Source organism: Curcuma longa, chromosome 3 (assembly GCF_044706935.1).
Source record: "Curcuma longa cultivar G26 ecotype Majalengka, Jawa Barat chromosome 3, ITB_CL_G26_1.1, whole genome shotgun sequence".
Classification (NCBI taxonomy): domain Eukaryota; kingdom Viridiplantae; phylum Streptophyta; class Magnoliopsida; order Zingiberales; family Zingiberaceae; genus Curcuma; species Curcuma longa.
The window spans coordinates 17,321,298-17,347,682 of record NC_133863.1 but is presented as its reverse complement, the minus strand read 5'-3'; the positions used below and the strand labels follow the sequence as shown (position 1 = coordinate 17,347,682).

Below are 26,385 nucleotides of genomic sequence, written 5' to 3'. Positions count from 1 at the left end.
ATTGTTAAGGTGAACAGATTTTATTTTTTTTTCGAGAAGAATGCACTTTTTAATTATAAATCTTAAAAATATGCTTTTAAATTTTTCTGACCGTAAATTTGACTGAGTACACGTGTAAGGATGAAGATTCGAAACATGCATCCCAATCATTTAATGATGGCGCTTTTATTACGCAATGACCACTAACTTGTGCATTCGCCAGCCTCAAAAGAGAGAAATTCAGTCCAACCACTAACTTGAACAATTATTAAAGACGCTCTTGTCTGTCTGTGAGTGTGCCTCCACCACGCTCCGAAAGACAGAAATTCAGTCCAACATTTGATGCGCGCCAAAAGTCCAAGTAAAAATGCCCCACACCCAACTACAACTATAGTGTTACAATTACAACTACGATACAATCACACTGTTACACACTTTTACATTTCATTTCATTTCATTTCATTTATAGCGGTCGACCACTTCAATCACGAGGGAGGAATTAACGCCGTGCTACATGGCTTGCTGCTGGACTAATTCTTTAATTCAATTTCTGGACTTCCACTTGTTGACCACTTCATCAAGGGCTTCCAGCGCGGCGCCGCCCTCCTCCAGGCCCCTCAGCGCCTCCTCCTGCAACCCCGACACCCGCCGCCTCGCCGCTTTCCCTTCCTCCCCCTCCATCAGTTCTTTCACAACCCGCGCCACTTCTTCGCGCGGCACCAGTCCGTCCTCCGCCGCACGCAGCCGCAGCGCGATCTTCGCCCCTTCCGCCAGCATCACCGCGTTCTGCCTCTGCTCCGCGAAGAGCGGCCACGCTATGATGGGCACTCCCGCCTTCACGCTCTCCAGCGTCGAGTTCCATCCGCAGTGGCTTAGGAAGCCGCCGGTGGCGGCGTGGCTCAGCACCGCGACCTGAGGGGCCCACGACGGGATCAGTAGGCCCACCTCCCGGGTCCGCTCCAAGAACCCGGCGGGTAAGAAGGGGAAGGGATCCGCCTTGCTCTGGGTCGTGAAGTAGTTAGCGCTGGAGTTGCCGCCGTCGCTGGGGCTCCGGACCACCCACAGGAACCGCTGCCCGCTCATCTCCAGACCCAGAGCTAGCTCCGCCATCTGCGCCGTTGTCAGGGCCCCCCCGCTGCCGAAGGACACGAACAGCACCGACCCGACTGGCTGCTTGTCCAACCACCTCAAGCACTCAGCGTCCTCTTCGGCCCCGGCAGCCCGGGATTGAGTCAGCGGCCCGACAAGATAGAGAGGGATTTGGCCCGGCTCGCTCTGCTTCAGGACCTTGGCGGCGTCCGGTTCGAACGCCTCGAACGAGTTCACAATGATGCCCTCAGCGTCCCGGTATTGGCGCCCATGGTGGAGGATCCACCGGTACACCTCGTTGGACCGGTCCTGGATTGGATGAAGCAAATCCGGTCCAGGGATCGGCACGCAACCGGGGAGGCGGAGCGGCTCGGGCAGGTCGCGGTACTCGCATGCGATGGAAGCGTCGAGCTCGGGAAGGTGTATGAAGAGCGAGAGGGCGAGGAGATTGCTGGGGAAGAACAAGTACGGCGGGAGCCCGAGGTCGCGGGCAACGGCGAAGGAGTCGGTGCCGAAGAGGTCGGCGACGAGGGCGAGGACGTTGAAGGAGGCCTGGAGGCGGGACAATTCGGCCCGGAGGGTGGGGAGGGAGCGGACGACGACGACCGACATGATGGTCTCGATGGGGGAATCAGGAGGGAGATCGTCGAAGGGGACGGCGGGGAGAACAAGGGAGGCGATGGGCGGAGCGAGGGAGGAGAGTAGCGCGTCCTGGGCCTTGGAGGCGAAGACGGTGAAGGAGATGATGGTGACGGAGAAGCCATGACGGGCGACGAGGAGCTTGGCAAGCTCGGCGAGAGGAATCAGATGCCCAGCGCCAGGCGTGGCCAGCAGCACCACATGAGGAGCGTCTGTGCCTCCGTCGGACTTGCCGAAGCCCTTCGCCTCCATGGCCGGAATCGCGCGAATTATTAATACCCACCAAGTGTTCGATCTTCAGACTCCGAGAGATTGATCACTACAATCGGAGTCCGTGGATCAATCACAATATATAAGGAAACGAGGGGCGAGGAACATGGAGAACCGAAGAAAAACAAATCGCCACTTCAGTTACGCGAGGGAGGCGTGCTTGTAAATACCAGAGGGATGTCAGCGAGATGGCACTTTAAGACGGGGCAGAAGACAGGCAAGTGACGTAGACACGGCGTCAGCATGAGCTAATTCTATTTTTATGATTACAAAATCACATAACGAATTTAAACACTGATTAATAAGTGTTAGATCCACAGCTTAAATCTATGTGTTAATATTTTATAAGGAATTTAACATTATCTTTTAATTTTAAATACAAAATCGTTTCAGTGGTAGGAAAACCCCTGTGGTAGAGAATCATAAAGGCTACTAAATGATTGATTTTTGGTTGAATAAAAAATTAAATTAAAATAAAATATATAGTAGGTGAAGACAATAACTCTTGCACAGCGCACCACATGAATAACGTACAGACAAAGGTCACTGTGCTCTGGAATGTGCTCTGGAATGATCCTTAGCATCTTTTAGGGTGAATTAATTTTTTCTTTTGTTTTAAGGTTAAAATCATAATGATGTTTTATTGTTTCTAAATCATTAACTTTTTCTTCATGCTAAGAGTGTTTCTTATTATTGTTCATTTCAGTCGTGTATATTTATTTTTAAATATTATTTTTATTATTATTTTTCATCTAAATTTTAAATAGCTCAAATGAATTATAACAATTACTATTTTATATTGGCTATAACATTAGAGAAATGATAGAGAGCAGGAAAACGTAGCAGGAAACATAGCATGACACACGTGGCGCTCCACATGTGCCTGCCACGTATTGGGTTTCCTGATTTTTTTCCCCGCACGCGGATTGCAGCTCGCCAAAAACTTCGCCGCCAAAAACTTTCGCCCAAAATCTTCCCCCGTTCCCAAAATCTCCGCTCCACGCCGATCTGCCGAATCCGCTCCACGCGTTCCCAAAATCGCGCATCGTCAGCTGCCGATCCTTCGCCTTCGTCGCCGCAGGAAGACGCCGCTACCGCCGCCTAATCTCTGCGATCCTTCGCCAGCCTTCGTCGCCACGGGAAGATGCTGCCCGATCTGTGCCAGGGAAGATGTCGCCGCCTCCTTCGCCTTCGTCGCCACCGGAACCCTCGCCGGCGCCCCCTGCTCGCCGCCGATTCCTAGCTCGCGCCTCTTCCCCCTCGCCACCGGAACCCTCGCCGGCGCCCCTTGCTCGCCGCTGATTCCTCTAAGTCCTAGCTCCTTGCTCGCCACTTGCTTTTACCGGGGTCAAGGTCAATCCAAACCTCCTCTCTCTGTACTACGATTCACTCTCTCCTATAGCAAGAAAATTTTTATCAACGATTGGAATGATTCCTTCGTAGGGAGTCCTTTTTGTGATTTTCTTGCCTGTTAGTTTTGCGTATTAGTTCCTTCCCCTGCTTGAAGGAAAGAGCCAACATGGTCATTCACCTGACAAAGGGAAGATCCAGTGTTCATGGGTGTTACTAGTTAATAGTACCAATTTCATTCATAGTTCTACTAAAATTTTGAGTGTTATGTTTTTCTAATTTCTATCTGGGTGATCCAATGTTGAATCCTCTGAAGACGCCGCCGCCTCCTTCGCCTTCGTCGCCACCGGAACCCTCGCCGGCGCCCCCTGCTCGCCGCCGATCCCTAGCTCGCGCCTCTTCTCCCTCGCCACCGGAACCCTCGCCGGCGCCCCTTGCTCACCGTCGATTCCTCTAAGCCCTAGCTCCTCTCACGAAGCTCCTCGCTCGCCCCAACTAATTCAGGTTAAATAATGTGTTTAGCCTTCTGTATGCTAGGTATAATATTTATGTGCTTTCTGTAAAATGGAAAAAAAATTGTGTTTTCTTCCTCTATCTATCCTGTTTAACCAAAGAGTAATGTTGTCCAGGGATCCGAAGAGAACCTTGGCTTAACAATCATTGCTTTAGATGAAATCTTAGCCTTTGCCAATGAAAACAAGGGATCTGTTTCAACATCTTGCTATGAAATATCTCAAGATCACATATATGACCTTTTGGAACCTAAAGAGCAAGAAGTTCTTATTCTGGAAGATGCTACCAAGAGAATTCAACTCAAGGGCCTTTCAAAGGTAGTCATTATACTTCTAAAATATGGTTTTCTTAACCTTTGAATATAAGACATATATGCAAAGGTATCTGTATGTTTGGTTTTAGGTCCCAGTAAACTCTGTCTCTGATTTCAAAAAGATATATTTTCATGGATATCATGCTAGGAAGGTTTGCCAGATGTCTAATAATAGCAAAGCAAGAACCATAGAGGGTTGATTGTGTACTTATCTTTTGTCGATAAGGAATCCAACAATTATCTTGTTGGAAAGATTAACTTTGTTACTTTGGCAGGTAGATAAAATATACCTCAATCTTTTTTTTTCATAAGAAAAAATTGCACTAGTTTATTCTTGTATTGTTGGCTGATGTTGTTATCCATCATTAAAGATTACAAGGATACAAAGCAAAAAGGTCATGTGAAACCTCAACTAACTGAGAACGCTAAGATTAGCAAGTCATTATCTGCTTTATAAATACTGTGCAAGCTCTTAATGCCAGTGAAAACTTCATTCCCTACTGAGAAAGCAAGCTAACTCGCCTACTGCAAGATTTCTTGGGCAGAACAAGTATGGTTGTATTGTTTACCGGCTTGGTGAGGATCTTATTTATTTCCTCATTTATCCTTATCATTGTTGTTGTTTTTAGTATTATCTTATTTGGCCATTCATGTTCAATATCTTTTTATTTGTTGTAGAATCCTATTCTCTGTCAAGATAATGTCAGTACAATCAACTTAGCATCTAGGATAGAATGTCTGAAAAGAGTAGCAAATATTATTGAGCCTTAACAAGTGCAATATTAGCAGATCAATGCTCCAAGTTGAACAAGAGTAATTATATGGATAAGTACCATATGTAGAGGAAATAAGTCATGTTTTCTTACTCTTTTCCTTTCCTTGTGTATTGGTCTAGTATGCTGGTCTAGTATACGTGGAAGTCATTGGAATAAACAAAGATGTGCCATAAAATATTATGGCAAGGTTAGTTTATAATTTGCGATAAACTACTATCTTTTCCTGTTTCACATGTTTTGTATTCTTTGCTTTGTTGCATGTGCATGTGCATGTGTATGTATTTTTTTTTAATCTTTGCAAGGTTGTATTCTTTGCAAGGTTAGTTCTTAATCTAGGTGCATGTGCATGTGTATGTATTTTTTTTTTACCGAAGTTAACATGTTGGCTGATTGTGTGCTTTGTTATACTCACATGTTTTGTATTCTTTGCTTTGTTGCATCAGATTCACCTAGAGCTTCTATATTGTCCTTTCGAGCTGATGCTGAAATGGAGCTGATGCTGAAAGCATAGAGCGCACAGCTAATCAAAAGAAAAAGGAGGTGATAGTAAGAGGAGTGTTTTTTGTAACAATTGTGGTTGTATAAACGGAGATGCTAATCTGATTTGTCACTTCTCCTTCATTAGCTGGTGTAAATTAGGATAGAAGCATAAATTCAGTGTTGTAAAATTTTCATCTATGATTCATTGTGTGTGATAGCATCACAGAGCTTGTGCCATTTATTAATTGGCAGTTTGTAATAAGGTGACTTGGTTCATTGTGTACTGCTTCATTTCTTGGTTGTAAATTGCAGTTGAGGTGACTATAAGGTGACTTGCAGTTTAGATGAACCCCTTTGATCGCTCCCCTTTTACACTAAGCAATAGTCTGTGAATTCTTTAAGGAAAATATTTAATTTTATTGATTGTTATTATTGACACAGTTGAAGGAGTTCCAATGGATAGAACAAGAAAGAGAACAAAATAGATAATGGATCTAACAAAGTTTAAGGTCACACCTAAGCAACACATAACTTTCTGCCCATGTTTTTTACATAACAACAATGTTCAGCACATGACATCACAACTATAACATCAAGCTAGCCATGAAACAAGGTAACAAGTAATAGTCTCATTTGCATTTGAAGTGAAAAAGGTACTCCAACCACAGGCACATATTAACATCCTCCGTGCGATCAACACTTCGAATTTGAATCTTCATTTGGGGTTACGTAGCACGATGGTGACAGAGTTTTCGCAAAGGAACATTTTGCTGATGAATCTATCCTTGTTGACTGGAAGAGCTTTCTTCTTTCCCTTGCTTGTCTTGGGTATCTGTGATCAGGGTAAAAACCATAAGGAGCCATGCATGAAAAGAGATGATGAATTATATGCATTGGTAAAGTTGCATATAAAACTTGTCTATTGTGTTGAAATAGAAACGAAAAAAAATGTATTCCCATGACAAAATCAGGATTCTATTTTAGGATTATAAAAATCAATAAGCAAAGTTACGATAAAACTTTAAAAAGTTGAAAGGTTACCAGAAGAAGTCTCCATATATTAGGTCGCATATATGGTGGCACACCACTCCAAGATAACTCACGTAACTTTTCTGCAGATAAGCAAAAACTTTACAAACCCATACACTCAAGGGTAATGCTCACTGCTAAATGACTTCAGAGTTGCACTAAAGTAATGAATTTAACCAACACCTAATACAATTAATCTTTCTTCTTCATTTTAAGTTCATATATTAATACTTCAAATTAAAGCAAATGCATGCATCTTAAATACATCTAAGCAAAACCACAAACATACAAGTTATGCCACACTAAAGGTAGTTAAGAGTGAAATTTATTTATAAGAACTAACCACAAAAAGATAAATAAAAATGTTCTGCCTACAGCAAGGAAAACAAGATCCTTAAACCCAGCCTTAATGAAGAACTGATTAACCATAATCTTCCTTAGACCATACTCTCAACAAAATTAATCACATAGCATGCTCAAAAGCTATCAATTTTGTGACAGAGTGAGTCATAAACCAGCAGAAATATGTCTTACCAAGATCAAAGTCCTGAAATGGAGAAAGTATGAAGGTGGCCAACACAGTTAACCATCAAAGGACTATATAGGATATAGGCGACCAACTCTAGTTTCTAACACAACATAAGAACTTCATCTTGGTTAGCTTCATAACAACATCAAAGGTATGGACATAATGAAAATGTTGTAAGACAGTCGCAAGAAATAATTGATAATGAAGAGATACAGATATTGCAGAAGCTCAATAGAGTTTGCATATAAGGAATTGAAGAAATGTAAATAACACATACCTCAGTCTTCGAATTAGTCTCATATATACAGAATATGCTCTTTAATGGTGGCCTTTTGCAAGGTGTAAGAGGATTCAACATTGGATCACCCAGATAGAAATTAGAAAAACATAACACTCAAAATTTTAGTAGAACTATGAATTAAATTGGTACTATTAACTAGTAACACCCATGAACACTGGATCTTCCCTTTGTCAGGTGCATGGCCATGTTGGCTCTTTCCTTCAAGCAGGGGAAGGAACTGATACGCAAAACTAATAGGCAAGAAAATCACAAAAACGACTCCGAAGGAATCATTCCAATCGTTGAAAAAATCTTCTTGCTATAGGAGAGAGTGAATCGTAGCACAGAGAGAGGAGGTTTGGATTGACCTGGACCCCAGTGAAAGCAAGGGGCGAGCGAGGAGCTAGGGCTTAGAGGAATCGGCGGCGAGCAAGGGGCGCCGGCGAGGGTTTCGGTGGCGAGGGGGAAGAGGCGCGAGCTAGGGATCGGCGGCGAGCAGGGGGCGCCGGCGAGGGTTCCGGTGGCGACGAAGGCGAAGGAGGCGGCGGCGTCTTCCCTGATACAGATCAGCCATCATCTTCCCGCGGCGACGAAGGCTGGTGAAGGATCACAGAGATCAGGCGGACGGCGTCTTCCTGCGGCGAGCAGCGGAGATTTTGGGAACGAGGGGGGGCGTGGAAGATTTTGGGCGAAAGTTTTTGGCGGCGAAGGTTTTTGGCGAGGTGCGATCCGCGTGCAGGGAAAAAAATCAGGAAACCCACGTGGCAGGTTACGTGGCATGATACACGTGAACCGCCACGTGTGTCATGCTATATTTCCTGCTACGTTTTCCTGCTCTCTATCATTTCTCATAACATTAATATTAGATGAGCAGATAGAATTTGCATTGTAATAATTATGAAATTGTAGTTACTATAACTGTTGTAGTAGTTATGATTTTGTAAGTATTACAATCTGAATGATAATGAATATGATTAAATCCGTATTATAACAGATATAAAATCATAACTACTATAATATAAATGTTTTTTAATTGATTAAGTATGTATTGTAATAGTTATGAAATCATAACTATTATAATGTGTAATAGTTATAAAATTGTAATTGTTATAATGTATTCGATCCATTCAAAATTTAAAAGAGAAATTTAGATGGAAGATAATAATAAAAAATAATACTAGATGTTTTTTTAATTTTTATCCTTTATTTATTCTGATCAAAGGAAAAGATAAGGGGGCGTTTGGTTTGTATTTTCCAGGATCATTTTCCATTTTCGTTTTCCTATTTTCTAAAAACTGGTGTTTGGTTTGTGTTTTCCAATTTATTTTCTGAAAATGAAAATGCGTTTTCAAAGAAAATAGAAAACGCTGAAATATCGTTTTCCATTTGCGAAGGAGAAAGATAGAAAATGGGAAAAGGCGGTGGAAAATGAGAAAAGGCGGTACTTTTTCTCCTTTTCTTCCTTCGCTTCGCTGTTTTCTCCCCCGCGACTTTCGTCTCTCCCGCCGCCGCGTTTCTCCTCTCCTCTTTCTCCTCCCGCTGTGCGCTCCTCCTCCGGCGCGGCTCCTTCTCCTGCTCTCCTCTTTCTCTCCCGCCGCACTCTCCTCTTCCTCTCCCGCCGCATTCTCCTTCCGCGTGCTCCTCCTCCTCTCCTCTTCCTCCTCCCCACCGCATACTCCTCCTCTCCTCTTCCTCCTTCGGCGTGGCATCTACCGATCCTGCCCTCGAGGAGCTATTCCGTGCGCTCCCAGTCGACGACAGTCCGCTGTGATAGAAAAAATTTTCGGTGAGTGAACAATCGAAGAAAACCCTAGTTTAGTTTTCAGTTTCTTTGTTGCTGTTCTCTTGTCTTGGGCTATAGTAGTGCGACATGGTCAGCCGCCGTTCTGGTGACCTGCTCTGTTCTAGTGGCGGTCCGAACAGAGGGAAAGAAAAGAGAAGACATCATTGTCAGGAGAGGAAAGGAGAAGTTGCTACCGGCGATGCTTGCACCCCGTTCACCTCTTACACGCGGCTGGTGAAGTTCGCGATCGGACAGTCTCTTCTCTCGATGACGACACGAACAGAGAATAGAGGTAGAAGGAAGAAGTCATTGGTCGTCGCTCGGTGAGAAAGAAGAAGCCAAACGCATTAATTTCCAGTTTTCTTTTTCAGGAAATAGAAAACAACATATCATACCAAACGCATTTTCCAGTTTTCTTTTCTAGAAAACAGAAAACAGTATATCATACCAAATACATTTTCTGTTTTCTGAAAACTAGATCAGAAAATGGAAAACTGGAAATAAAAAATGGAAAATAGAAAATGGAAAATATTTTTCAAACCAAACGCCCCCTAAGTATTCACATATTAATTGCATATTATATGATACACATAATTGAGTGGTGAAGACACATGATCAATATGGTACAGTGAATTGAAGGATAGTGACACATCGATTACGCAAATGACAGCGACACATTGATGTCTCCTATGACCTTGGTCATTGACCACAAAATTTGAATATCTATTTGGCAAAGAAGTACGAAGCTAAAAATTTAGCACATAATTAACCTTCACTAGACATTATAAATAAGGATGGTTTGCTCTTTCCATTGATTGATAAAATTGTAGATTTAATTGATTCCGGTGGAGTCATTTTGATTTTAAGTATTAATCTTTTCTTATTTTTAAAATAATAAATATGTCTTTAGTTGTAACTATAACACACTAAATTTGTTAGGAGATACTGTGTTTGTTTAATGTATCATGTATAGAGAGATCTTCTTATTTCTTGGTGGATTCATAATGACTATAAATATGATTAGTCAAAATGTGTCTCACTCAGAGAGGTTTCATAGATTAATTTTCTTGGTGGGTGTCAAATTCTTCATTAAATATAGGGGAGAAGAGTTAAGGGTATTATATTGTAGCAACATCATATGCAGAAACCATTTATGCCAGCCTGTGAGGGCAGAGTTAAGGATATTGTAGGTTAGACAATGAATGACCCTCCTAGTCAAGCTTGGTTATATGGGATGAGATTGTATTTTGATTTGGTTTGATCCACTCTGTACATAAAAATATTCCTACCCTTGGTCAAATTAGATATCTACGCCAATCTCTTATTGAAGATATTTGGGAGGCATTGTTAGTGTAGACTTTATATAATTGATAAATGATCAGGTGTCATTTGTATACTTGATAGAATTTGGCATATCTTAGCCAAACCTTTTGCATGGGGCTCATTGTGCATTTGTATGATTTGAAGAGGGCTTATTTATCTTATAGTTTAGGTGTTTAATTTATCTTTGATTTCACTATTTGTTATTTATCTCTTGGAAGTCGCTTAGATCGTGGTAGGTGTTGTTACTATAAATAGATAGGGACCACATTCTTGTCTCTTCTCATGCAAACATTGAAGTTAAATAACTAACATGACTCCTTTGTCTCTTCAACCTCATTTCTTAGGTAAGGATCGTTGTAGTTCTAACCAATGGAAGTGTTGACTCCCTCGAGGTTGACTAAATTCCAATTGGTGTTAGCGATTTCCACCCTAAGTTTTCCTTGATGACTGACCTTTATCTAATTTAGTAAAACTCTCAACCCTTGCTGAATCTAAGACATAGAGGAGAGGAGAATGAATGATGGTCATGCCTCAATTTGAGCTCATCCTTCAAATGTCATTTTCTCTAAGTTTGAGGCTCTATTTCGCTAGTTAGTGAATGAGAAGGAGAAACATGAAGAGGGAATAATCTTGTAATTTGTGGTTCATAAATGGAGAGAGCAATACATTATATATGACTCTTTTATCATCTCTAATTCCTTTATTATGTTCACATCTATACTCCAAGTACCTTAGTCGTATGTGCATAGGAATACATGTTCATATTCATATCTAAATCACTCCTTGTCCCATCGATTCTTTTCTAGCATTCTATGTAGAATTCAACTTGAAACAGAACAATCTCCAGTTTGAGCACCTAGTGGAGGATGTTGAAGTAGCCTTTATCATTGATGATGGTTATTTGTGATTCTCTAGTTGGTGGAGGATGTTGAAGTAGCCTTTATCATTGAAGATGGTTGTTTGTGATTCTTTAGTAGTTGATGTTGCTCTAACTTATACCGATAGGTGGTGCTCTAGCTCACAATGAGTTGACCAACTCCAAAGGATTTTTTTATAGTTATCTATAATTATCTTTCATTATACACCCTTTTATTAATCATTACAAACAATGACATCTTCATCAATAAAAGAAATTGTGGAGGATAATCACGAAGGGGAGGAAAAAATTAATACATCGACTTTTGGAGCTTTGTTCAACTTCTAGTTGATTAATCAACCACAAGTTATTATGCAATATTCAATGATTAATTGGACAATCGATTGGAATCTTATCTAGTTGATTGCTCAAGCATCTAATGTTGGATTGCAAGGGTGCAAACATAGCCTCACATCTAAAGTACATGGAAAAGATCATGAGATTTAAAGGATGAAAAGTATCTCCATTGGTATGAGATCTTTTGGGGAGAGCCTAAGAACAAAACCATGAGGGCTTAGGCCCAAAGTGGACAATATCATACCATTGTGGAGATATTTTGATTCCATCGGTACTAACAAGTGGTATCAGAGCGAGACCGCTCTTCAACGGACTAACTGCCGGATGAGCCATGATCCAGATCTAACCATGTGGTTTGAACCTTAAATAAAGGAAGTGGGTGCTCCCGTGTCTGAATCAAGAGGACCAGACATCAGGTGAGAAGTCCTAGTAGGTCGGGTGGACCGAGGGGTAAAAAGTCCTAGTTGCGACTAGGTGGGAAATCCTAGTAGGTCAAGTGGACCGAAGGGCAAAAAGTCCTAGCTGCGGCTAGGTGGGAAGTTCTAGTAGGTCGGGTGGACCGAGAGGCAAAAAGTTCTGGTGGGTCGAGAATTCAAACATAAAAAAAATGACGTTGAGGGGGGCCTGTGGTCTTTTGTTTGAGGGGGATTGTTGGGTTGCAAGCGTGCAAACATAGTCCCACATCTAAAATACATGGAAAAGACCATGAGGTTAAAAGGATGGAAAGTATCTCCATTGGTATGAGGTCTTTTGGGGAGAGCTCAAGAACAAAGCCATGAGGGCTTAGGCCCAAAGTGGACAATATCATATCATTGTGGAGATATTTTGATTCCATCGGTACTAACATCTAATTGATTAGATCCAATTCTCAATTAGAGCCTGAAAATAAATATTTTTTCTTTAAACCCTTGTGTTTAGTCAACTCCTAAATTGACTGATGCTCACCTCTAATCGACTAAATATATTCAGAAAGATCTAGAGTTTGCTTGAGTTACACTTTTTCAAGTCTACATAAAACTCATAATTGAGCTTAATTGTCAATAACAATGAGCAACTTGTTATCCCTCATGCACATCATCCAGGATGATGATGCAAATAAGAACAAACCCTAAGATTGTAGTTCACTCATAATCTATTATAACTGATCATGTTACCTTAAATCTTCAAGCTTATTGATGCTTTATGTTGCCCTCAATTTCACCTCACCTTGGATCCTTGGATACACTAAGTCCTCCCATATTGCTCCAATGTATCATCCTTTGTTGTTCACTTACGAAGTCCACCTCCTGTAGAGCCATCCTAAAGTCCATTTTACTAGAAATTTTTAGTTCCTCAAATACTCCAAGTTATCTTTCTTTGATCATTTTGAGTTCATCTCGTTATAGGTTGTCAAGTCATTGAACAAACAACTATTGGTGCAATCGATCTCATTTTAAGGTTAACCGAGTTGATCAAGTTCGAATTGGCTCGAATTGGATTTCGATGTTTAAAGCATATGTCAGTTAGATATTAAATATGTCAAGTTTGACCAGATATTTAACAGTGAAGAAGAGTCAAATAGATCAAGATTAGCTGAATATTCGATAAAAAGTTCGAGTAGATCATGGAAGATCTAACACTTGACATGAGAGGGAGAGTCCAAGTAGGTCATGAAGGATAGAACACTTAGAACGAGGCGGAAAGTCCAAGTGAGTCATGGATGACTGGGCACCTAGTGATGATGGAAGTCTTGACAGGTCAAGGTTGACCGGATGCTGGACAATGAAAAGTCCTAGCAGGTCATGAATAATCAGATATTGAGCAAAGAAAGTCCTGATAGGTTAAAGTCAACTGAATACTAGGTAAGATGCAAATTATCCTTGAAAAGGCTAAAATTAGGATTAGAAATCGATTGATGCAACGTATCAATCGATTGACAAACCCTAAATCTGAAATTCTAAGTTTGCTGCGTGACTAATTGATTAGTGAGGTTCACCAATCGATTTGTAAAACATAAACTCAGAATTCAACTTGATGGTTGACTATCAATCGATTGGTGCAATTAATTGGTAGAAGGTGATCAATGAACAAAATGCTTTGGAATCGATTGGTGCAATCGATTAGTCTAAAACAATCGATTGGTGCAATGTAAAGCAAAAAATAGCGATTATGTAGGTTTAAACGGTTGGATCTTATGTGGAAATTGATTGGTAGGCAAAAATTAGCCCGATTGCAACCCTAAAAAAGGCTTTTTCATGAAGATTAGAAGAAGACGATTCTTGGAGATTCTGATGTACAATGCTAGTGCTTTTTCAGATCAACAAGAGGTTATTTCAAACAACAAGAAAGCTTCTAAAGTAAGTTCTTCATTGTAAAATCGTTTTGATTTCATTTGTATTTGTATTTTTTTTATTATGTTTGTTGTAAAAATAATTTATAAGAGGCTTCTCCACCTCTGGAAGTATAGCCGTCAATTTGAGTTAGGCCCACCGAGTTGGTCCGCCCCTCCAAGTAATTTAGACGGGTTGGGTTGCAATTTTATCAACCCATTTTAAGATGAGTTCAGATGAGTTGGCCCGCCTAGGCCCATGACTCGCGTGGATTGGCCCGCGGCGAGCTTGGGTTGGCCCGCGGATTGAGAAAATTTATTTATTTATTTTAAATTTTAAAATTAAAGTAGAAAACTCAATAAATTAGTGGGTTTGATCCATTTAAATTATAATTTAAACTTAAAAATTATAATTCAAACTTAAAAATTTCAACTTAATAAATTTAAATTATAATTCAAACTTAAAATTTTTAATATTTTTTAACAGGTCAGTGGGTTGGTCCGTCTAACCCGCAACCCGTCTTGAGTTGGGTTGGGTTGGAGATTTTTCAATCCGCCCAGTTGGTGGGTCGGTCCGTCCCGCCCCGCCATATGATGGGCCCGCCATGGGTTAGCCCCGTCCCTTCATGGGTTGACCCGTTTGACCTCACTCTATCTGGAAGGTATCTGAAAAGGAGAAGTTCATAGTTGAGGAAGATCGCTAGAAGTAGGCCTTGGATTAGTCACCTCAAGGATGCAGATACCAAGTAAAATCAAGGTGTTATGCATGTGGTGTTGAGTTTAGATTCAAGTTTCCACTATGTATTCAAATGGCGAGCATGAGATCAAGATAAGAAGTGATCAAAGCTATTCATCCCTTCTAGCTCGCAAGGTCCTAATAAGTGGTATCAAAATAAGGTTGTTCTTCATTGAATTAACCTTCGTCGGAGCATGAGCTAGAGGTAGAAGATAAAGCTTCAGATTTTGAAGAGGTCAAATGGATTGCAAAGACGGACTCATATACAACATTTGAGTTCCACCTCCTTTCAGATTAGGAGGGTTTGCTCAATGGAAGGCTAGGCTTGAAAATTTCTTCATGATGAACATTGAAGATTGGTTTATCCTAATGGAGGGATTTGAAGTCCCATTTGATGGCCAAGGAAAATTCCTCAAGAAGAAGAAATGGAACGAGGAGCAACTCCAAAAATCTAAGATAAATGACAAGGTAACCAAAAATTTAGTTTTTGGTTTCTAATGATATTTTATGTAAAATAGATATAAATCAAGATGCCAATGAGCTATGGAGCAAGTTTGCCAAACTCCATGAAGATTCAACCTTAATGCAAAGTGGAGAAAAATTCAAATAGGGAGACTCTTTGGATCAAGAACATGAGAATTCATAGGTTGAGAGGTGCTCAACATCCGAGAAGGATATTGAAGAGGCATCCCCCTCAAGGATTGAGGGGGAGTGTAGGCCATTAGCATTGGAACAAGAAGAAGCCTCGACATCCGGAACCAATGAAGAAGAATCACGTGCCACCCCTACGATTAAAGAAGGTATAACAAACTCAATTTATAAAGATAAATATCATATAATATGTTTTGAGTGTAGAGAGAAAGGACACTATAAGAGAATGTGTCCAAAATTAGTCAAGAAGAAGGTTAAGATGACACCCAAGGTGAAGGAGAAGCCAACGAAGGTCGAAACCTTGATACATAAAGACAAGGAGCACATCATTTGCTTCTTGTGTAATCAAATATGACATTATAAGAATCAATGTCCAAAGGGGAAACATCAAAATAAAAGTAAGGGAGGAAGCTCAAACTTAAGAGGAGTTTCAAAGGTATCATTTAATAATGTTATTCCTTCACATCATGATAAAATGCATGCTAGAAATAAATGTTATCATCTTAGTGCTTATTATCATGATAATAGAAAATATGAAAATTCTATGGACAATTATATATCATATCATATTAAAACTACTTTACCCAAGGATAAGCAAGTAGAAAATAACATAGGCAATATCCATAAGAATTTTAGACATATGGCCAGAAAGAAAAATGTTCAAAGCAATAATAAAAATTAAACTTTAAGGATTGAAAATCAAGTCTTGAGGTCAAGACTTAATAAGCTAGAGAAGACCCTTAGAAAGATGAAAAATATGTTTAAAAGGTTAAAGAAATAAGATCTAGGCTTAAATAGGCAAGAACCATCCAAGGGCAAGAAAGGTTTGGGATATAAATCTAAGTCCAAGGATAATGTGTCCTCATATTATAAAATTCCATATAGTTATGGAACTCACCCTAGGTCTAGGAGTCAAATAAAGGTTACAAGAAAGATTATTCCTAGTATTGATCTTGAGGAGCTAGACTAACATAACTAAGGTTTCTAACAAGCCAAGAAAAGTCATTAGGAAGATATCTAGGGAAGTTATTCATAGTGAGTACCTAGTGCACCCAAGGAGCTCTAATAGGTATTGAGTTCCTAAGAATGTGATCTCTTCACACTAGATGGGTATAGAGTGCGACCTTAATTGAAATGGTAGTTAACCCAACTATAGTGAAATTGGTATTTTAGAATATTTTCAAGGTATTATGATATCTTAAAAATAAAAATTTAAATCTTATCTTGGAAGGTTTTTATAGTGTACCAATAAGAATTGAGTTTTTAATTTGATTAAAAGTGTCACGAATAGGATAGAACTCAAAAGTGTGTCAAGTTGAAGTTTTTGGCACATTTGAGGGAGATAGAGCCGCCTTTGTCAAATTGTGGATTTGACATAGTGATTAGTTGATGAAACTTAGGTGAAAATCTAAGAATTCATTTTGTGTTATAATTACCATGCTTGTATGCTCTATCACATACTATAATATCATGACATACATTAATATTACATCTTGCCATGATATTTTGATATATGTCATGTCATACATGCACCATTAGGTTATGATAATTTTCTTTTGAAAGTATGCATTGGATGTATGTTGTATGTCATACTCATAGTCATGCATTATTTCAACTCTTGTAGTTAAGGACAAAAATGATATTGGTTTACATCCTAAGTAGGATGGTCAAATTTTAGAATGTCTAGATAGAGATGCATGATTCTTTACTTCAGGAAAAGTCTATTTTACATCTTACAAGACCATAGGATGAATTGTATGTGTATTGTGATACATTAGATTCAAGTGAGATGTTAGGATGATGAACTAAGTTTAAGATATATCTTAATGTATCAAAATGAGCTTTAATTTCATCAAAATAAATTGATTTTGTGTTGATCAATCATGGAGAAAGCAAATGTGCAAGTCATACATATTTAGCCTATATATCATGGTTAGAAATTAGTTTTGAAAATGATTTCAAAAATGCTTTGGAAAACCTTAGTGAAGTTTATCTGTTGATAGAAATCACCATTGATTAAGTTGATACAAAGTTAGAGTGAAACATTAAAGTTTACAATGATTTCCAACTTTGTATCATTCTTTGAAAAATAAGATGTATTTTCATAGAATCTTTTTTTCCTGATAGTATTTTACGTAATTAATATTAGTATGAATTTCATGATTTTTGGAAAAATATAGAATTACTTATGAATTTGTGAATCTCGAGTTGAAAATTGGAATTGCAATATATATATTGTCAACCAATCGATTGTTGTCGGTGCCCATATCAATCGATTGATGACTGAAATCAATCGATTGGTGCATTTTTGATTGAAATCAGTTTATTTCAATCAGTTCATCTAAATTTTTAGGGTTCTTAACCATCCCTAACCCTCTTCTAATATACTTGAATAAGTATTTAAAGAGGTTCTCTTAAAGAAAACATGATAAGGGATGGTAAATGAGTAGAGTGAGGGATTGAGGAGGGTTAGATTCAAGATTGAATCTTTAACCTCATACTTGAATTTTAAAATTTTTTAAATATTTAGGAACTCAAAATCATTTTTGGTGCAATGGATGGACATGGAGCATGCCTTGAGGGGAGGTCCACCTTAAAGGCATGATTTGGCTAACAAAGGAGACGTTTTAGAGATGACTTGTGTTAAAGAATTGTGTGCTATAGGTTGAGCAATTGGATGAAATGGGAGATAGGAAACCTTCATTTGGGAGGATTGGATTGGATAAAACAAATGGGTCTTGAGAAAAGATTTTTTATGCTGTGCCAAGGGAGAGAATGTATGGTTTAAGTTAAGAAATCTTCACTCATGCTTTAGCATGAGAAGAAGGAAGTTGGGTTAATGAGTTAGCTTAACTTAAATATATTATCAAACATTAAAAAGGAAGATATTATTAGTGCAATTGACTTTGGTTCAAGATTGACTGGGTTGACCAAGCTCGAGTTGACACAAGTTAGATTTTGATGTTTGAGCAATATATTAGTTATATGTCAAATAGGTTAAGGTTGACCAGATATTTGACGATGAAGAAGGGTAAAGTAGGTCAAAGTTGATTGAATATAATTTTTTTCACTATGATGCTCTCAAAGACTTGAAAATTCTAGAAATTGAAAATGTTAGGGCCCGTGTGAGCTAGAGGGGGGTGAATAGATCCGATCGCTTCTCGTCTTGATCTTATGCTCGTCGTTTGAATGCGCAGTGGAAACCTTGATTCAAACGTGACTCCACATGCACAACTCCTGGATTTTACTTGGTATCTGCCTCCTTGAGACGACTAATCCAAGGGCCCGCTCCGAGCTATCTACCTCCACTATGAACTCCTCCGGTCTTTTCGAATACTTTCCGGAGGCGGAGAAGCCTTTCACAAGTTTGTTCTTACAAGAACATAACAATACAACAAGCAATAGGAATACAAATACAAATTAAAACAAAAACACCTTTACAAATAAGATCTTGCTTTAGATGATTTCTTGTTGCTTGGAATAGCCTCTTATTGGTATGGAAATGCAGTAGCACTTCGTCCTCAAACCCTCAAGAACTGACACCTTCTCCTACAAACAAAATCTTACTTATACAGTTGATGTTAGGGTTGATTTTTGTCTATCAGTCGATTGATATCCTCTACCAGTCGACTGATATGGTCAGCGACCAAATAACAGCTTCTGAACCTTCTGAAATCTGTCTGATATTATCGATTTTCAAATATCAGTCGATTGATTTGACAATGAATCAATTGATTTTTCAATCAGTCGAATTGATTCATTTTTGTACACTTTTAAAACAACATCAGTCGACTGATTAATCTGATCAGTTGATTGATGCTGATCAATCAACTGATTATCCTGATCAGTCAACTGATTATCCTTATCAGTTAAGTCAATTTATTTCTATTTGGTTCTGATCTAAATTAGTCAACTGATACACATAATTAGTTAAATTGATTTGAGTAAAAAGATACATCTCTAAATGAGCTTCATTTCACACTAAAGATTGTCTCATTCCGATATCTGAGTCAAAAGTTATGACCTTTGAAAGTTTGCTATATCGTTTTCAACTTTCTTTACATGACATCCGATCATCCTTGACCTATCAAGACATCCCGTTGCCTACATATGGTCAACCTTGACCTGCCAGAATTTCATATCACCAAGTGTCCGATCAAGCTTGATCCACTTGGACTTTCCTCTTGTCAACTTCCTTATTGGACTTTTCATCTCGTGCCAAGTGTCCGGTCAACCTTGACCCACTTGGACTTCCCATCTTGTGCCAAGTGTCTGATCCTCCATGATCCACTTGGACTTCCCATCTCATGCCAAGTGTCCGGTCAACCTTGACCCACTTGGACTTTCCATCTCGTGCCAAGTGTTTGATCCTCCATGACCCACTTGGACTTCTCATCTTGTGCCAAGTGTTTGATCCTCTATGATCCACTTGGACTTTCCACCATTAAGTATTCAGTCAACCTAACCTGCTTAACACCTCACCAATATATTGATCAAACATCAAAACCCAACTCGAGTCAAACCGAGCTTGGTCAACTTGGTCAACCTTGACCTGAGGTTAATTGCACCAACAATCTCTCCCTTTTTGATATTTGACAATATGTTTAAGTTAGACTAACTCATTAGCCCAACTTCTTTCATCATCCTTCTTTTCTTGTCAAAGTATAACTGTAGGTTTCGTAACTTAAACCCTACATTCTCCCCCTTTGGCACACATCAAAAAAATTTTCTCAAGATCTATTCATCTTATCCAATCCATTCCTTTTAAATGAAGGTTACCTACCTTCCATTTCATCAAATACTCAATCTAGAGTATGAAATAGACAATCCTTTATTCATTCATTTATTCTCAAATTCTTACATTTTCATCCTTTCATATCCAATTCATGCCTTTAATGTGGACCTCCCTCTTAAAGCATGCTCCAACCTCTATCATTGCACCAATAATGATTTTGGAATTCCTAAATCTTTAGAAAATCCAAAAGTTTAAATCATGAGGTTAAAAATTTAACCTTGAATCTAAACCTCCTCATCAAATCCTTATTTTCTCCTTTTTAACATCCCTTTCTTATTTCATTAAGAAAATCACTTTTAAATGCTTATCTAAGCATATCACATGGTTAGGGATAGTTAAGTTATTTGAAATGAGCATAAACACCTTAAACAAATCCATTTTAGTGAAAAATGTAAAAATCAATCGACTGATTACTGATATCAGTCGACTGATACATAAAAACTGCACTTTCAATTTTCAGCTCAAATTTTAAAAATGCATAAGTAATTTTATAATTTTTAAAAAATCATAAAATTTCATACATACATTACTTATGTCAAATAATATTAGGAAAAAATAATTTTCTAAGAAAATACATCTTATTTTCAAAGAATGATACAAAGTTGAAAACTATTGAAAACTTCAATATTTCACTCTAACTTTGTACCAATTTTATCAATGGTGATTCCAATCAACAAATAGACTTCACCAAGATTTTTTTAAATACTTTTGAAATCATTTTCAAAACCAATTTGCAACCATGATCTATGAGCTAAATGTACATGATTTGCGCATTAGCTTTCCCCATGATTGGATAACAAAATTAATTTATTTTGACGAAACTAAAGCTCATTTGATACATCAAATTGCATCTTGAACTTAGTTATCATCCTAACATCTCACTTGTGTCTAATGTGTCTCAATACACATACAAGTTAATCTTATTGTCTTGTGAGATGTAATTTTTTAAAAAAAAAATTAAGGGATCATACATTTCTATCTAGACATTCTATATTTGATCATCCTACCTAGGATATCAAATAATGTCATATATATCCATAATTATAATCAATTGAAATAATGCATGTAAATGGGTATGACATACATTTCTATTATAGCTTAAATGATCCATGTATGATATGACATGGTTATACCGATTCATATTATCATGACAAGATAAATGTATGAAATGATATCATAACATGTGATAGGGCATATAAGCATGATAACTATAATAGAATGAAAATACCTAGATTTGAAATCTTAACGCCCTTGTCTAATTATTATGTCAAATACGTAATTTAACATAAGTGATTCTAACTCCCTCGAATTGTGTCAAAAATTCATATTTGACACATTTGATGATTCTATTCTATTTGTATCAATTTTAATCAATTTCAAAATTTTACTTTTTATTGGCACACTATAAGATTCTTAGGGGTAAGATTTTATTCTCAAAATATTACAATACCTTGAAAATATCCTAAAATGTCAACTTCATTATGGTTGAGTTAACTACCCTTCTAATTAAGATTGACATATCCTGCACCCATTTAGTATGAGGAGATCACACTCTTAGAAACCCCATACCTATTGGAGCTCCTTGGATGCACTAGGTACTCACTAGGGATAACTTCCCTAGATACCTTCCTAATGACTCTCCTAGACTTCTTAGAAGTCTTAGTCATGCTAGTGTCCTCAAGGTTAACACTAAGAATAACTTCTCTTGTAATCTTGATTTGACTTCTAGACTTTAGGTTAGTTCCATAGCTATATGGAACTATATGGTATGAGAACATGTTCTCCTTAGATTTATGTTTGTATCCCAAACCTTTATTGCCTTTAAATGGTTTTTGCTCACCTAAACTTAGGTTTTCCTTTTTGGACCATTTAATCTTATTTGTCATTTTCTCTAGGGTCATTTCCAATTTATCAAGTCTTGATCTCAAGACTTGATTTTCTTTCTCTAAATCATTAATTCTTAACTTTTCATGATTTCTTTTCATATTTCTTTTTCTAGGTATATGTCTAATTTTCTTAGAATTTTTACTTAGATCCTTTCTATCCTTAGGTAAAGTTATTTTAGCATGATATGACCTAAAATTATCCTTAGAATTCTCATACTTCCTATTTTCATGATAATTAGCACCAAGATGATAAAATTTATTTCTAACATGTTCATCATGATATAAGACAATTGCATTATGAAATAATACCTTAGATTTTACCTTAGGAACTTCCCCTAGGTTTGAGCTTTCTCCTTTGTTCTTGTTTTGATGCCTCCCCCTTGGACATTAATTTCGGTAATGTCCTCTTTGGTTGCATGTGAAGCACACAATGTGTTGTTTGCCTTTTCGCACCAAGGGTTCAATTTTCTTTAGCTTCTCTTTTGTCTTAGGTGTCATTTGAACTTTCTTCTTGATTAATTGTGGGCACTTACTCTTATAGTGTCGTTTGTTCCTACACTCAAAATATATTATATGTTTTTTATCTTTATGAATTGAAATTGATATACCTTCATAATTAGAGTTCTCTTGACTTGTTGAGGTGGCATGATCTTCCTTATTGACTCCGAATGTGGATGATCCATCTTGTTCCAATGTCAATGTTCTATCCTTCCCCTCAATCCTTGATGTAAGAGTTTCTTCCATATCATCCTCCTTGGATGTTGAGCATCTCTCAACTTCCGAATCCTTAATTTCTTGTTCCAATGAGTCTCTCTCTTTGGATTTATCTTCACTTTGCATTAAGGTTGGAACTTCATGAAGCTTAACCAAATTACTCCATTGCTCTTTTGCATCTCGATATTGACCTATTTTGCAAAATATATCATTAGGAATTAAATTTACTAATATTTTAGTTACCTTGTCATTTGTCTCTGATTTTTGAAGTTGTTCCTCAGTTCATTCCTTTTTCCTGAGGAGTTTTCCTTTGCTATCGATTGAGGCTTCAAATCCTTCCATTAGAACAAACCATTGTTCTATATCCATCTTCAAGAAATACTTCATTCTTAATTTCCAATGATCAAAACCTTCCAACCCAAATGGTGGAGGTATTCGAATGTCATATTTGAATCCATCTTGAGGATCCATTCTTCTTCTTTTTCCTCTAGCTTTGTACTCCTTTCGGCAGTTAGCCCGATGAGGAATGACCTTGCTCTGATACCACTTGTTAGGACCCGTGCGAGCTAGAGGGGGTGAATAGCTCTGATCTCTTCTCGTCTTGATTTTATGCTCGTCATTTGAATGCGCAGCGAAAATTTTGATTCAAACGTGACTCCACATGCACAACTCCTTGATTTTACTTGGTATCCGCCTCCTTGAGGAGACTAATCCAAGGGTCCACTTGGAGCTATCTACCTCCATTATGAACTCCTCCTTTTTGGATACTTTTTCGAAGGCAGAGAAGCCTCTCACAAGTTTGTTCTTACATGAACATAACAATACAACAAGAAATAGGAATACAAATACAAATTAAAGCAAAAACACCTTTATAAATGAGATCTTTCTTTAGATGCACTTCATCCTCAAACCCTCAAGAACTGGCACCTTCTCCTACAAATAAAATCTTACTTATACAGTTGATGTTAGGGTTGATTTCTGCCTATCAGTCGACTAGTATCCTCTACCTGTCGACTGATATGGTCAGCGACCAAATAATGACTTCTAAACCTTCTGAAATCTATCTAATTTTGTCGATTTTCAAATATCAGTCGACTGAACTTTCAATCAGTCGAATTGATTCATTTCTGTATACTTTTAAAATAATATCAGTCGACTGATTAATCTGATCAGTCAACTGCTATCCTGATCAGTCGACTGATACCCTGATTAGTTAACTGATTACCTTGATCAGTTGAGTCGATTTACTTCTGTTTAGTTCTGATCTAAATCAGTTGACTGATACACATAATCAGTTAAATTGATTTGAGTAAAAAGATACATCTCTGAATGAGCTTCGTTTCACACCAAAGATCATCTCGTTCTGATATCTGAGTCAAAAGTTATGACCTTCGAAAGTTTGCTATGTCGTTTTCAACTTCCTTACATGACATCCGGTCATCCTTGACCTATCAAGACGTCCCATTGCCTAGCATATGGTCAACCTTGACCTGCCAAGACTTCATATCACTAAGTTTCTGGTCAACCTTATCCGCTTGGACTTTCCTCTTGCCAACTTCGTTATTGAATTTTCCATCTCGTGCCAAGTGTCCAGATCAACCTTGATCCACTTGAACTTTCCATCTCGTGTCAAGTGTCTGATCCTCTATGACCCACTTGGATTTTCCATCTTGTGCCAAGTGTTTGATCCTCTATGACCCACTTGGATTTTCCATCTCGTGCCAAGTGTCCGATCAACCTTGACCCACTTTGACTTTTCATCTCGTGCCAAGTGTCTGATCCTCCATGACCCACTTGGACTTCTCATTTTGTGCCAAGTGTCTAATCCTCCATGACTTACTTGGACTTTCCACCATCAAGTATTTGGTCAACCTGACCTACTTGACACCTAACTAATATATTGATCAAGCATCAAAATCCAACTCGAGTCAACCCGAGCTTGGTCAACTTAGTCAACCTTGACCTGAGGTTGACCAGATACTTGACGACGAAGAAGGGTCAAGTAGGTCAAAGTTGATTGTATATATTTTTTCACTATGATTCTCTCAAAGACTTGAAAATTCTAGAAATTGAAAATACAAAGGTGCTTTAAAAATAGTTTGATCTCATTAATGTATTCTTTTGAAATACCTTTCTTTTCAAAACTTATCAATGAGTTTACTTGATTTTTGATAGTTACCATAATAAAAATGAGGAGATTTTTGGTGTAGGGAGCACCATATAATTGAGCCTAGATTTTGATAATAACAAAGGGTCAAAATTAAACTTATTTGTGATCTAACTAAGGTTAACTAAGTGTGTAGATAGCACAACTAGAAAAGTCATAAATAAAGGTTAGGCAAGAAATTCATAGCTGGAGGCTTGATAAAGTAAGTCCTAATTCAAGATTAGGTAAGAAAAAACCCTAACGCGTCAACTGGACTTTGAGGCTAGGCAAGATAAGTTCTAATTGGAGGTTAGGTAAGAAAAAACTCTAGTGCATTAGCTAGACCATGGCTAGCCAAGGGAAAGTCCTAATGGGTCAGCTGGACCATGGCTAGGCAAGGAAGTCTTAGCAGATCAAGGACACCAAATGGAGGGACTTGATGAGGTCTAGAGGACCAAAATCATGTTAGACCAGAGATTGGAGGTTGAGTATCAGAGGTTAAGCAAGAAGTCCAAATGGGTTCTGGAGGACCAAGGTTTGGCATCAGGTAAACTCTCTTAAGAGGAGTGAGTAAATGTGTGTTCCCTTAAAGAGAACAGTAGAAGTTGGTCTGACCTAAGGTTTCACTGAAAATCCAAAAGTCAAGACTAGACAGTTGTAAGACTGTCATCACTTAAAATTATATATGATACCTATCGTGCTAACTCTGTGATGTAGGAACAAAATTAGATATTGATCGGAATCATTGATTCTGAGCCCCTAGATCAAGCTCCAGGTGCTCGAATTGTTCTAGGTTCCCAGATCAACTCTAGGTGCCCAGATGGGCAGATCCCAGTGATAGAGACAAGGTGTCACTCTCCAAGTGGTCTGGATAAATTAGGTTCTAGGCGCTTGGAGAAGGATAAGTCCCAACCGGAGAGGGCATCATGTTGTAGTTGCCACATAAGCATTCTAAGCGCTCGGAATGGATCCAAGTGTCTGGGGATGGCTAACTTGGTGATGAAGTCAAATCTGATAAACCATGGTAGAGGCGTCCAGAAGTAATTCAGGCACCTGGAATGATCAATAAAAGAGCCTTCGGCCAACAACTTCAAAGATACTAGTTCTACGCTTCCTAATTCTAAAATATTGTATTCAAACGATGTATAACATCGCGACACCACTACGAGTTCCAGTGAGCCAAACATTTGGCAATGCTTAGTTTGTTGTTTTAATTCTTATAATCGTTTCTTTAACACTTAATTATGGTAAGGTAAGTTTATTACCGAACTCTATCTTTGTAAAAGAAATGAGTCTTTTTCTCTTATAAGAAGAAGGTTAATAGTGGATTGTCTACCGAAGCAATCAAAGATCGCGGGCCTTGGAGTAGCAGTCAGAGATTGTAACCCAAGTAAAAATAAAGGTGTTGTTGTGCTTGTATTTCTGCTACTCATCTCTATAATGAGTTTTTAAAAATGAGTGAAAAAGCGATGCGTGTTATTCACCCCTCTCTAGCGCCTTCTCTATTCTACAACTTGACATGAGATGGAAAGTTCAAGTGGGTCATGGAGGACCAAACACTTAGCATGAGACGGAAAATCCAA

General features: G+C 38.4%; 1 protein-coding gene and 1 long non-coding RNA gene across 2 annotated transcripts; both read right to left on the bottom strand.

Annotated features, from left to right (window-relative positions):
- Nucleotides 1–317: 317 nt before the first annotated feature.
- On the bottom strand, nucleotides 318–2,128 carry LOC141824523 (hydroquinone glucosyltransferase-like). Its single transcript, XM_074711831.1, has one exon. The coding sequence runs from the start codon at nucleotides 1,957–1,959 to the stop codon at nucleotides 523–525; it is 1,437 nt and encodes a 478-aa protein (XP_074567932.1). The 5' UTR covers nucleotides 1,960–2,128; the 3' UTR covers nucleotides 318–522.
- A 3,767-nt stretch (nucleotides 2,129–5,895) lies between these two features.
- On the bottom strand, nucleotides 5,896–7,855 carry LOC141825653 (uncharacterized). The gene is made up of 3 exons (XR_012601520.1): nucleotides 6,973–7,855; nucleotides 6,451–6,521; nucleotides 5,896–6,241 (listed from the first exon to the last, which is right to left on the bottom strand). It is a non-coding gene; the product is annotated as an uncharacterized LOC141825653 (long non-coding RNA).
- Between the last annotated feature and the right edge of the window lie 18,530 nt (nucleotides 7,856–26,385).

Bases quoted from the DNA above. Each gene is read 5' to 3' on its own strand.
- LOC141824523 (XM_074711831.1), bottom strand. From the start codon at position 1,959: ATGGAGGCGAAGGGCTTCGGCAAGTCCGACGGAGGCACAGACGCTCCT.